The sequence below is a fragment of the Cephus cinctus genome, unplaced genomic scaffold, assembly GCF_000341935.2.
Source record: "Cephus cinctus unplaced genomic scaffold, Ccin1 Ccin1_scaffold3178, whole genome shotgun sequence".
Taxonomy (NCBI): domain Eukaryota; kingdom Metazoa; phylum Arthropoda; class Insecta; order Hymenoptera; family Cephidae; genus Cephus; species Cephus cinctus.
Genome location: NW_014334493.1, coordinates 55,316 through 66,421, shown reverse-complemented (window position 1 = coordinate 66,421; position 11,106 = coordinate 55,316). Strand labels below are relative to the sequence as shown.

General features: G+C 35.5%; 1 protein-coding gene across 10 annotated transcripts in view; it reads left to right on the top strand.

Annotated features, from left to right (window-relative positions):
- The window catches only part of LOC107274479 (alaserpin), an 11,842-nt gene continuing 736 nt past the window's right edge, over nucleotides 1-11,106 (top strand). Inside the window, exons 1-9 of one of the 10 annotated variants that reach the window (XM_015753652.1) lie at nucleotides 1,043-1,201; nucleotides 4,064-4,203; nucleotides 4,300-4,482; nucleotides 4,567-4,777; nucleotides 4,867-5,081; nucleotides 5,167-5,352; nucleotides 5,433-5,568; nucleotides 10,426-10,591; nucleotides 10,740-11,098. In XM_015753652.1, the coding sequence (XP_015609138.1) occupies nucleotides 1,189-1,201; nucleotides 4,064-4,203; nucleotides 4,300-4,482; nucleotides 4,567-4,777; nucleotides 4,867-5,081; nucleotides 5,167-5,352; nucleotides 5,433-5,568; nucleotides 10,426-10,589 (1,248 nt within the window). In that variant the 5' untranslated portion in view covers nucleotides 1,043-1,188 and the 3' untranslated portion in view covers nucleotides 10,590-10,591; nucleotides 10,740-11,098. The other 9 variants (XM_025091730.1, XM_025091731.1, XM_015753655.1 and 6 more) reach the window with 9 other exon arrangements.

Sequence of the window (11,106 nt, the reverse complement as noted above, 5' to 3'; positions counted from 1 at the left end):
GACTTTACGACTTTACGACAGTATAGAATATTAGAATTTCAAACGTTATCAAGTTCATTCGGTCTACAAGTGTCATCCAGTTGTCACATCGAGTCTCAGGTAATAATTTCTATTAATTAAGATTATCTAGCAGTTTCATATGCCTTAAAAGCAGATATAATATTTCAGTTACAATTACACATGTGACAGGTCATAACGTATATGTATCTGATGTCAACTGAGGCTATAGGGTTAAATAAAATGTGATTAATCTTGTTGAGATTACATATTTTTAAAACTCTGATCATACCACTTATTACTTTGTTTATCCACTCGTATAAAACAGATGTTGTAATATATGTTAATTTTCGCAGATAAGTGTTGACAGAGTAAATTAACTGGAAATGTCAAATAATAATGTTCGTCACGTCGCTAGAAAGACTGTATAGGACAAAACAGTCAAAAATAGATAAAGAAAATGGTTCTCATTGACATGAAGTAAAGCGAAATCCGGTACATCTCCTTGTCTTTCTCTCTCTTTCTCCATAAAGGTTAAAGAGAATCGTTCGGCTCTCCCCTGCTCTCTTATATAGCGAAAAAGGAAATAAGACAAGTTACTATAATCAGTTGTTGTCCGACTGTTTCTATAGTCTCATTATTCTCTCTTGCTCCAGGTGGTTCTGAAACTCTACTACCAGCATCTCTTTTTACTTGATAAACGACTACTTCCCTTTGCCCTCCTAGTTATATCATAATCTGTGCTACATATGGTCAATCGAGCATTCCAAGTGTCGTGGAAACAAACGATAACACGAGTTAGCGAGAAATTTGAAAAAAAAGTGCAGATAAGATGATGATAAACGGGAATATCCCTGTAGCAATAATTGTGATTTCCAAAGGCCATACCGAGGGTCATGACGAGAGAAAGAGACAGAAGAAAAACAGTGGAAGTCTTCTCGGCCTCTATATTCATACGATTTCTCATGCAGTAGAGAGCCAATGGGAATGATGACGACGATTTAAGGAGACACGCAACAGCTCGCTCTTGCCAGACAGTGTAAGATAGACCTCCCGTTCCAGTCGAGTCAAGATCGCAGTGTGTGACTATATTACGCGTGTGCTTTGCAGAGCTGCTGTCGTGGCAATTTTTTCATTATTTTTCATTCAATCAATTGCCGTAGTCCTGTAAGAATCCACGCTTTAGATATCATGCAACCTTCGAGTGAGTAATTCATTTATAAACTCTTTTGATTCAATATTACCTACGCTGTTTATTAAGGGACGCGGGAAGTTTGAATTAACTTGGGAAAATCGAAGTATACCCAGAATCTTAGTAATTTGCATTTGTAGGTTAAGGGGAGCTATGTACCAAAAAGCAATACAAAAATCGATTTTTTATTTCATATTTTAATTACTACATTTTTCTTCTGTTAAGAAAAGATTTTTTATGGCTAAAAATTCAAAAATGAAAATATCACTAGAAAAATCAAAGACGCATGTGAGTGACGAATGCGCGACCGATAACCACGACGCATTGTCATGCGTGGCAATTCCACTACGATCATATAATTCATGTTTAGAATATTGGGTTTCTTGGATTTTAGGACAATTTTTCTTATGTATCTGTAAAAGCTTGTTTTTATAAGCTGTATATAATACTAGAGAGTAGCTTGAAATTCTAGTTTGGGCATATGGCTTCAAGGTTTATAGATCAACATGGTCGATGTTATCAACCGTCGATATTTTATTGTAATTTTACCATCAATTTTGAGTATCTTTGGTAGCCAGTTTTTGAGTATAAAGTATAATATTCTTTTGATTTAAAATTTCAAAGAGAGGATTTTGTTTGAGATTCGAGGAAAGAGGTAAAGTTATTTGCGTTGTGATGTACACTAAGATTATGGAAAAGTAGAAAATGTAATGTATTTATATATTCAATATGTATTTATAAAATATTTATTAGCGTTTATACATTGTTAAATTTAAAAAAAAATAATAGCCACGTTGTGGATGTACCCATAAAAAAGAGTCAAGAATAAGTATATATGGATAACATATAACCTTAAACTGTCAATAATAGAACAAGGAATAAGGATGTTGAAGAAACATTAAAGTATCATGCCATACACAATTTTTAAAAAAAAGGGGATATAGTGAAATGTGGTATAAAACGATTTGTATTAATGGTCGTTTTCTGCACTTAAAAACTTAAAAACGTAAATTATACCTCAGAATAAATAGTTTTATGATATAAACACATTGCTCTCTCGTAATGCTAAATATTATTAAGTATTTAATGGATTATATTCTAAGCCTAAAGCTAATTTCTTACAAACTATACTTTATTAAGTCTCATGCAAGATACAAGTTACTTTGTAGATTCAAATTACAACGAAGAGTACTCATTTTCTTCGTAAACAAATGGTCTGTGTTCTTAGTATTTTTAAAACTCTGATTAACTTCAAAGTTCAAAAAAAAATACAATTTTCCTACAAACATTTTCATATATCATTGTTTCACCAAAGAATATTAAAGAAAGCCTGTATTTTTTTTAAATAAAATAACATCTTTTAACATTTATTACTCAGACCATTCATTTACAAAGAAAATGACTCTTCTTCGATACAAATTGTACCTACGGTGTAACTTGTACCCTGCATAAGGTTTAACAAAATTTAATTCTTTCCACTGATCGAATAGTCATAGAAAAACTATTTAAGAAAATAGAAATCTGTAGTTGGAAATATTCTTTTGAGTACTTCTGGTTCTCAACATTCCACTTTACAAATATGCGAGACAAAACATAATTTATGTAATTTGATATTGCATGGGCATGTCCGTCTAGTAGATCCTCTCTGTATTTTAAATTTGTGATTTATGACAAAGTTGAGAGTGTTTGCTAGTTGGAAGTATTAATCCGAAATACATGACAATAGATTTAACAGGCCTATCGCGCTTAACGCTGCGTATTACACTTTTCCTCCACACCTACACCGGGTTGAGTAGAGTTGATTTATTTTTTATTGAGAAATTAAACAAACCGGATAAAGAAAAAGAAATAAACATAACTGCCTAGTGCTTGAGAATCATTATGTAACCATTTAACATGTGTTGTGACGTATATTCTGGGTATTACTTTCATTGGTTTTTCCTCTTCAATCATTATCTATCTTTAACTATCTTTTATCTCACTCATATTGAATTGTTGACGTCATAGTCGTGTGAAAAGATTGAGAATAATGTCCAAGGTGGCTGCATGCATAGATTAAATTATAACATCGATTCGACCGTGTATTCTTCTGGATACAAATGTAATCGTCAAAAAGGCTCCCACCATATTAAGAAGTCAAACTTGTTAATTGTTTTTTATTTTCTTGAATAAACAGGTAATCGCTAACTCCAGGACATTGAAACCACTTGCTTTCTATGCTACATCTCGTTGTCCTTGCGAAGTCTAAAACCATACGATAATATGTTACACTTATAAAAATACCGGCTTCGATGTGGCTCTTTTAATGTTAATGCTTCATTGCACTCCGTCATGTATTTGCAAATTTATGGTTACCAGTGTGTATGAGTTATTTGCTAATTGCGCAATTGACATCAGCTTTCTACAGTGACAACTGTGTGTTAACATTTCTGAACAAATCATGCATTTCAAAAACACCGTCTTATGTTGAAAATATATATTAGTGTCTGATTGTATTTCATTATATTCTTCACATTGTTTTTATCGGTAATAATAAAATTACTCATTTTTTCAATTATAACCGAATATACTTGAGTATATAATTTGTTGAGTATTCATCTAAACCATCCTTGACATACATAAGTTTCACAACAGTATATGAACGCGTTGACCTTACAATTGGATAATTTGGAAATAGTGGCATTGAAAGTGTTCCGTATACTATTCTTGGAAATGGCAATGGCAATGAAAATGGAACGACCGTGACTGTACTGTCTATAAATGTACATATGACGTCATGCGTTTGAAACTAGCATGAAATACGTGGTAGAACGGCAGGATAGGGCGGCAGTAAGAATTCCTCATCTTCCAGTATCTTCATTCGTGGTGTTTCAGTGGGACCATATTCCATCTGCCTGGCAGTGCTTTGCGCGGTCCTGGTGACATATACAAGTGCAGGAAAAATAATGGCTTCAAACAGTCCTCTGTCAGTAATAGCGAACGCCAGTAACTCTTTCAGCAGCGACTTCTTTAAGGTAAATATTAAAATGTCAGACTGCACTGCGACAGCTTCTATCTAGAAGCGATATTTGAAATTAATTAATGAATTATTCTCTTTTTTTATTTATTAGCGGTTGGTGCAGGAGAAGTCTGGCAATATAATATGTTCTCCATTAAGCGCCAATATCGTATTGGCTATGGCGGCCTATGGTGCCCGTGGAAACACTGCTCTCCAGATGAGGCAAACATTAAGGCTTTCTAAGGAAGATGCTACAGGTCAAAGTGGCTATGATTCTCTTATCACTACCTTGAATGTATGCATTGGAATTAGATGTAGCGCGACATTTTTTGGTCAAACTATAATTTAATATTTATTAAATACGTCGTTTTATTTGTAGGCTGTTAAGAATGTGGATTTACGAGTTGCTAATAAAATCTTTATCGCTAAGGCGTTCGAGGTAAAGCCCGAATACGCGGCTATTACTAAAAACACTTTCCACTCGGAATGTGAGAAAATAGACGTTTCAAATTCAGCAGCTGCTGCAGCTACTATCAACTCATGGTGTGCTAATAATACGAATAATCGTATAAAAGATCTGATCAGTCCTGGTTAGTTTAATAGAGTGATTTTTGTCTGATAAATATTTATTCCTACATTGTCAGTTAGTTATTTAATTTTCCACTTTCTCTAATTGTAGATGCTATCAACGATTTGACTAGATTGGTACTGGTGAATGCTGTTTACTTCAAGGGCGACTGGAAAGTTAAATTTGATAATAAGCTCACCAAGGACCAACCCTTCCATATCAATTCAAATACAGTTAAGCAAGTGCCGACTATGACAAGCACTTCCGTGTATTTGTACGGTCAGCTTGATAATCTTGATGCCAGGTTCATTGAACTTCCCTATAAGGTATATTTGCATGGGATAGTCCTTGGTTTCGTTACGTTTTTGTTATTGTCGAAAATTTCATGTAACCTTTAATTTTTCGTTTCAGGGCGATGAGCTCAGTATGGTTATAATTATGCCTAACGAGATTGAAGGGCTTCAGCGTATTGAAAACAATATTCATGAGGTGGATTTCAGTCGGTTACCACAGTTAGGTCGCAAGCAGGAAGTAATCCTTCACCTACCAAAGTTCAAAATTGAGACAACCATGGAACTCAATGATTTACTGAAAAAGGTAAATTGAGCATAGACGTAAATAGGGATTTTTTTATTAATATAAAAATGGCATTCCGTGATCCGCAAATGATCTTTCAGGTGGGCATGACTGACATGTTCACGGATGCCGCCAATTTCTCAGGCATTTCCGATATCCCTCTTAAGGTAAGCAGCGTCGTCCAGAAAGCCTTCATCGAGGTCAATGAAGAAGGCAGTGAAGCTGCTGCAGCTACCGGTAAGTGGCATTCTGTTGGAATATATGTGTCACTTTTTTCTATTCTTTTCTTTCATACCTCATCCTTATACCTATTTATCTTCCATCTTCCTCCTCTTTTATGGCCCTTTGAGTTGATCGGCGAAACTATTCTCTTCATCTTCTTCTTTATCTTATGAACTTCACTTATGTTCGAAGATCCGCCAGTAGGGTTCGTGTCTTCAATGGAATTTTCTTTGCTTTTTTTTTTCTTTTCTGTATTCTATTTCTCTTTACTTATGGGAAGAAGTATCAATGGCAGTGCAGTTTTAAAATTCAGTATGCAAAATCTCTGTAGCTTTTTTCTTTCGCTTTTTTGCTTACTACTAATGAGCTTGCACGTGTACGCCACCCTTGTAGAATGAGTCGGAATACGTTTATCGGAATGGTAACGCTTGTGGACTTTCTGAAAAGGGCACTTTTTTAGAAATCCAAAAGGTGAACTACCTTATATTTATTTTTATTTTTATTTCATTCTTTTGCTTTTCCACATTTTATTAAAGAATATATCATTTCATTATTCATTTCCGTCAAGTCGAACCATGCTACTCTTGTTGTACTACCAAGTCTGGTTATGCCCACGTCGCCATTTCTCTTAATTTTCTTTCTGCGTTATCTCAGCCAAGGAAGATAAGTAAGGAAATAGTAGAAGTGTAAAATGAATCATGACAAAAGATAAGAGCGGCGTTCGATACTCCTCCAATATGATTCGCATTAATCTTTCGAACTAATGGTCGTTAATTGATTCTGGCAGGTTTGATGATGAGGCCGTTGTCATTGAACTGGTCGCCCCCAAAGCCGCTCGAATTCCGGGTAGACCGTCCATTCTTGGCGACGATCAAACAGCGCAATATTGTACTATTCACGGCCAGGATCCTGAACCTCTAGGGAAATTGTAGAGGGCTTGACAGAACGAGGACTAATCCAAAACCATGAAAAGAAATAGAGAACAAACATAACTCAATATGACGCAGATATAACTAAATCTGGGGTGGGAAAAAGAAAGAGACCGAATTAGGAATTTATTATTTCATTTCCAGGCTTGAAGATGGTGGTGAAAAAAAAAAATATTCGGCGGCCATCAATTACCACAATGAGGGTCGATCGTCCCTTCTACTATGCGATCATTGAGCATCATCAAGATTCAAGCAGCAAACAGATCCTTGATCTCTTTCACGGTTACCTGCGTGTTCCTGCGTCTTCATTAGGAACGACTTAAACTTTATTTAGTTTTATTAGAGTTTCTCTTGCGTGTTGCTTTTGAGTACCGTTTTGCAAAAATAGATTCTTGATTTGTTTACTCCTAAGAGATGAGGTTGAGTCTTCCTCTATTTCTTAATCTTCAGTATTCTCAATGTGCATGGAATCCTTATTGACAAGCCTATAGCTAAAATGGAATACCTATCTGTCCTGTAGTATTCTTGAGAGCCAATTACAAATCTCTAATCTATTACAGCAGTATGCTACGGTCAAAGGATACTTATGAATTAGCCAGTTGTCTCCGCATCCCTTTGGTTAACCTGAGGAATCCTTTCTCTCTAAAGCAATTCCCTACTGACTGCAATTTCATTTTACTAGACACAACTTATTAGACAGTTTATGAGCATGTTGTGTCATGTTTATGTCAAGTAAAAAAACACCTGTGAGTGACTTGTGATTTTAGTGTCCTGTGATTTTTGTTTTTATTTGAATTTTAGCTATGATACTTGCTGATAGGGCATCGGTGGAACCAAGTGATAGCCAGATGAGGATTGATCGTCCATTTCACTATATGATTATTCAGCATCATCAGTATTCAAGTACCGGACAAATAATAACCCTCTTCCATGGACGCGTGTACAATCCTGAATCATCTCTATAAGCTTCAAACTTTGATCATGAAACATGAGATAACTCCTGGACATTTTTTCACTGGAGGTTCACTTCCAGTATTTATTATTTTTTAAATTCGCGCGTTAGCGTAGCAAGACGAACAAGTAAAACATGTGATTCGTATAGATCATCCATTCATAGGTGACATCGTAGACAGCCGTTACAAATCCGTCCTCCCCTATGGTCGTATGCAAGACCAAGGCAGTATCCTTATTCATCCATACGCATCTGAGAGACATGTAATTACTTTTACTCTACTTTCAGTCAATTTTGGAACACATCCTATGTTGTTTTAATACGACTCCAAATTTCAAATATTACTCTTGGCTTTGCACCATTACGAATCATCCCTTCAACATTTTCTAGAGCAAATCAACCTTCGATTTTTTTCTATATTCTCTGATTGTGAATTCTCACACGCCATTCAGCCCTCTATAAACCTACGTTGAAATTAGATCAGCTGTTTCTCTATGCGATTTTCGATCATGCTACCCAATCACTGATCATTTCCGGTCAAGTGATTTTATTTTTTCTCTTGGAATTTTCTATTACACTATCATTTACTCCTTTTACACGGCGGTCGAAATAAGTTAGTTAATACTGATCTAAAGAAACAGACAAATAATAAACATTTTTACTTGTAAAAAATATTTGGGATTGATCAATTCCTTTAAATCAGTATTAACTAAACAGGTTTAAGACCGTCGTGTGAACGTAGTCATTAGTCGTTCCTCAAATGTTATTCTGTTTAGTAGCAATGTTTATGCACCTTCGACATAAACCAGATTCGTTTTAATATGATCTTAACGATATATTTCACAGTATACAGGGTGTTCCAAATTTACCTGACCAACGGGGTATGGCGGTGTTCGGGAGGCACCACTTGAAACCAATATTATAGTCGAGAGTAAAACAAACGCTCGTAATATTTAATTGATCTGATCGATTAAAATGATACAGGGTGTTCCGAAATTACCTGACCAACGAGATATGGCGGTGTTCGGGAGACACCACTGATCACAAAAATGACCTTCCTTTTCTCCGGGAGGTCATAGTTTTTAAATAGGAGCAGGTCAAAGTTGACCAATCAGAGGGAGGCGTCAAGAGAAACGTAGACACCTACGAACTCTGAGTTTTCTTCCCTCGCTTTTGTTTCTCGGTGGCTTGTTTCTTGTTTCCAATAGGTATGTCTTCGGCTGACGTCATCCTGCCGAAGCCACTGAGAAACAAAAGCGAGGGAAGAAAACTCAGTGTTCGTAGGTGCCTACGTTTCTCTTGACGCCTCCCTCTGATTGGTCAACTTTGACCTGCTCCTATTTAAAAACTATGACCTCCCGGAGAAAAGGAAGGTCATTTTTGTGATCAGTGGTGTCTCCCGAACACCGCCATATCTCGTTGGTCAGGTAATTTCGGAACACCCTGTATCATTTTAATCGATCAGATCAATTAAATATTACGAGCGTTTGTTTTACTCTCGACTATAATATTGGTTTCACCCTACCCTGGTTTTGTTGTACTGTTCGATGTTATGTCTCATTCAATTTTCGTGTCTAGTAGGAACGGTGGTTTTTCTCATGTTCTTGCCATCAGCCGAGGTACTACTTAAAGTGGATCGATAATTCTATTACGCCATTGTCAGTCGCACTTTGAATACGATTCTTTTCAACGGCCAAGTAAAAGACCTGTGAGAAAGAACTGTTACGTTAACTACATAGCTACTCTGAATTAAATCAACAGTGTCGCTTCGTTCGATTGATCGACTATGACTACGTTTCCAGGCAGTCTTAAACCAGGTTAGTTAATACTGATCTAAAGGAATTGACCAATCCCAAATATTCCTTAAAAGTAAAAATGTGTATGATTTGTCTATTCCTTTAGATCAGTATTAACTAATCCAGTTTAAGAGCGCTGTGTAAACGTAGTCTATGTAGTTTTCATCGATACTATATACAGGAAAGGCAAGAACAAAGTTAACGAAAAAAAAACGCTTTTTTATATGCTTATAAATAATTATAGTTACAGCGCTTTTAATACGTAAAAAATATATAATATATTGTATATGAAAGTATGGTACAAGAAGTTTAACATTTTTTATTATGGTAATGTCTATTCCTGGGAATTATTGTTTATACGTATAAGTAAGAGAATCAATTTCTTTCATCACCAAAATTCAATGCCAATCAACCCTTGACGGTCACGCTTCAGGAGAGTTTCCAAAAGGATCATATGTCAGGTTGGGGTCACTGTGACCTCATGTGATAGTTAAAAATTAATAAATAGATAATATTAAATAGAAATTATTTTAGAAATGGTGCGAAGAATTGAAGTGTTGAGGGGTTAAACCAAGAAACGATAATAGTTTTATGAACGATATTCATTTTCAAAGATCATTCGTGTTTTTGTTTTATTTAACACGATACACTGTATCGATAACAGGAAAATAATCTACATATACAACGAATTAGATATATTTATAAAAATTGATATTCTGAGCAAACACAATATTACGAGTGACGCACACATTAATTACCTGGGATTTTATATAACCCTGGTGTTAGATAAAGGAAGGCTGACATTGCAACTAACATGTGTGTCACTAGTAACATAGTGTCTGTTCTGTTAGCTAATTATGAAATTAAGGGAAGTAATTATATAAAAGAAAATGCACGTATGAAATATATATAGTAAAAAAACAAATATTTTCAGCTTCCTCCATTACACTTTAATATTCTTTTGAATCATTCATTTTCTACTTATCTTCATCATTGTTTGAAATATGTGGTGTTTTCAATGACGTTCTTTACGTGATAATCGTATAACCTTTGTCTTAAATGTTGTGTGAATTAAATAATATATGACAAAAAAATTAACTGCTTGGTGGCAGGGATAATGCTGCATTTTGACCTAAAATGGCTTAGGCAATACGAACCACAGAGCTAAGATTACATTGCAATAATATATTATCAGGAATCCTTGTAAGCACTACGTCGCTTGACACAGAACCAATTCAAAAACCTATACTCCGCATTGACCGGCCATTCTACTACGAAATCATCAAACGAATTGACGTCTGTTCCTCTGAACCTGCGCGACTTTCTCTCTTCTCCGGTGTTGTCAGGTCTATAAATTAAAGGTAAATGAAGTTTTCAGGCGTATACGATGGAACGATAAAAGTTTCAGAGATCTAGAAAGCGCCATCTTCAATTCTTATCTTATACCTCGCCGATACGCAACTTTCGTCTTTACTCAATTCACTACTTGACGACCGATTCTTTTTCTAGGTGTTGTCTTCATGATCCGCGGCCCAAGCCCACCAACGCCACCCCCAATTGTATTTCAAGTTAATCGAGGATATTTCTTTCTTATTAAACAAAAAGGTGTCGCTATCTTCTCTGGCCATGTCCTGGATCCATCAAGTGCGTGAATAGTGACTTCACCCACTTTTCGTCATAGGTTGTTTTCAGTCGACTACCCCTGTCCAAGAGAGCACCAATAAATATAATATAACCGTATATGTATACATATATATACCATATACATATTCTGTAACCTTTAATAATGAAATCCATTGTTTCCTTATACTACAAAATATTCATATACGTAATAGCAAAGTATAAATAAAGCTTTTGTCGAAAACTTGCAGCTCGT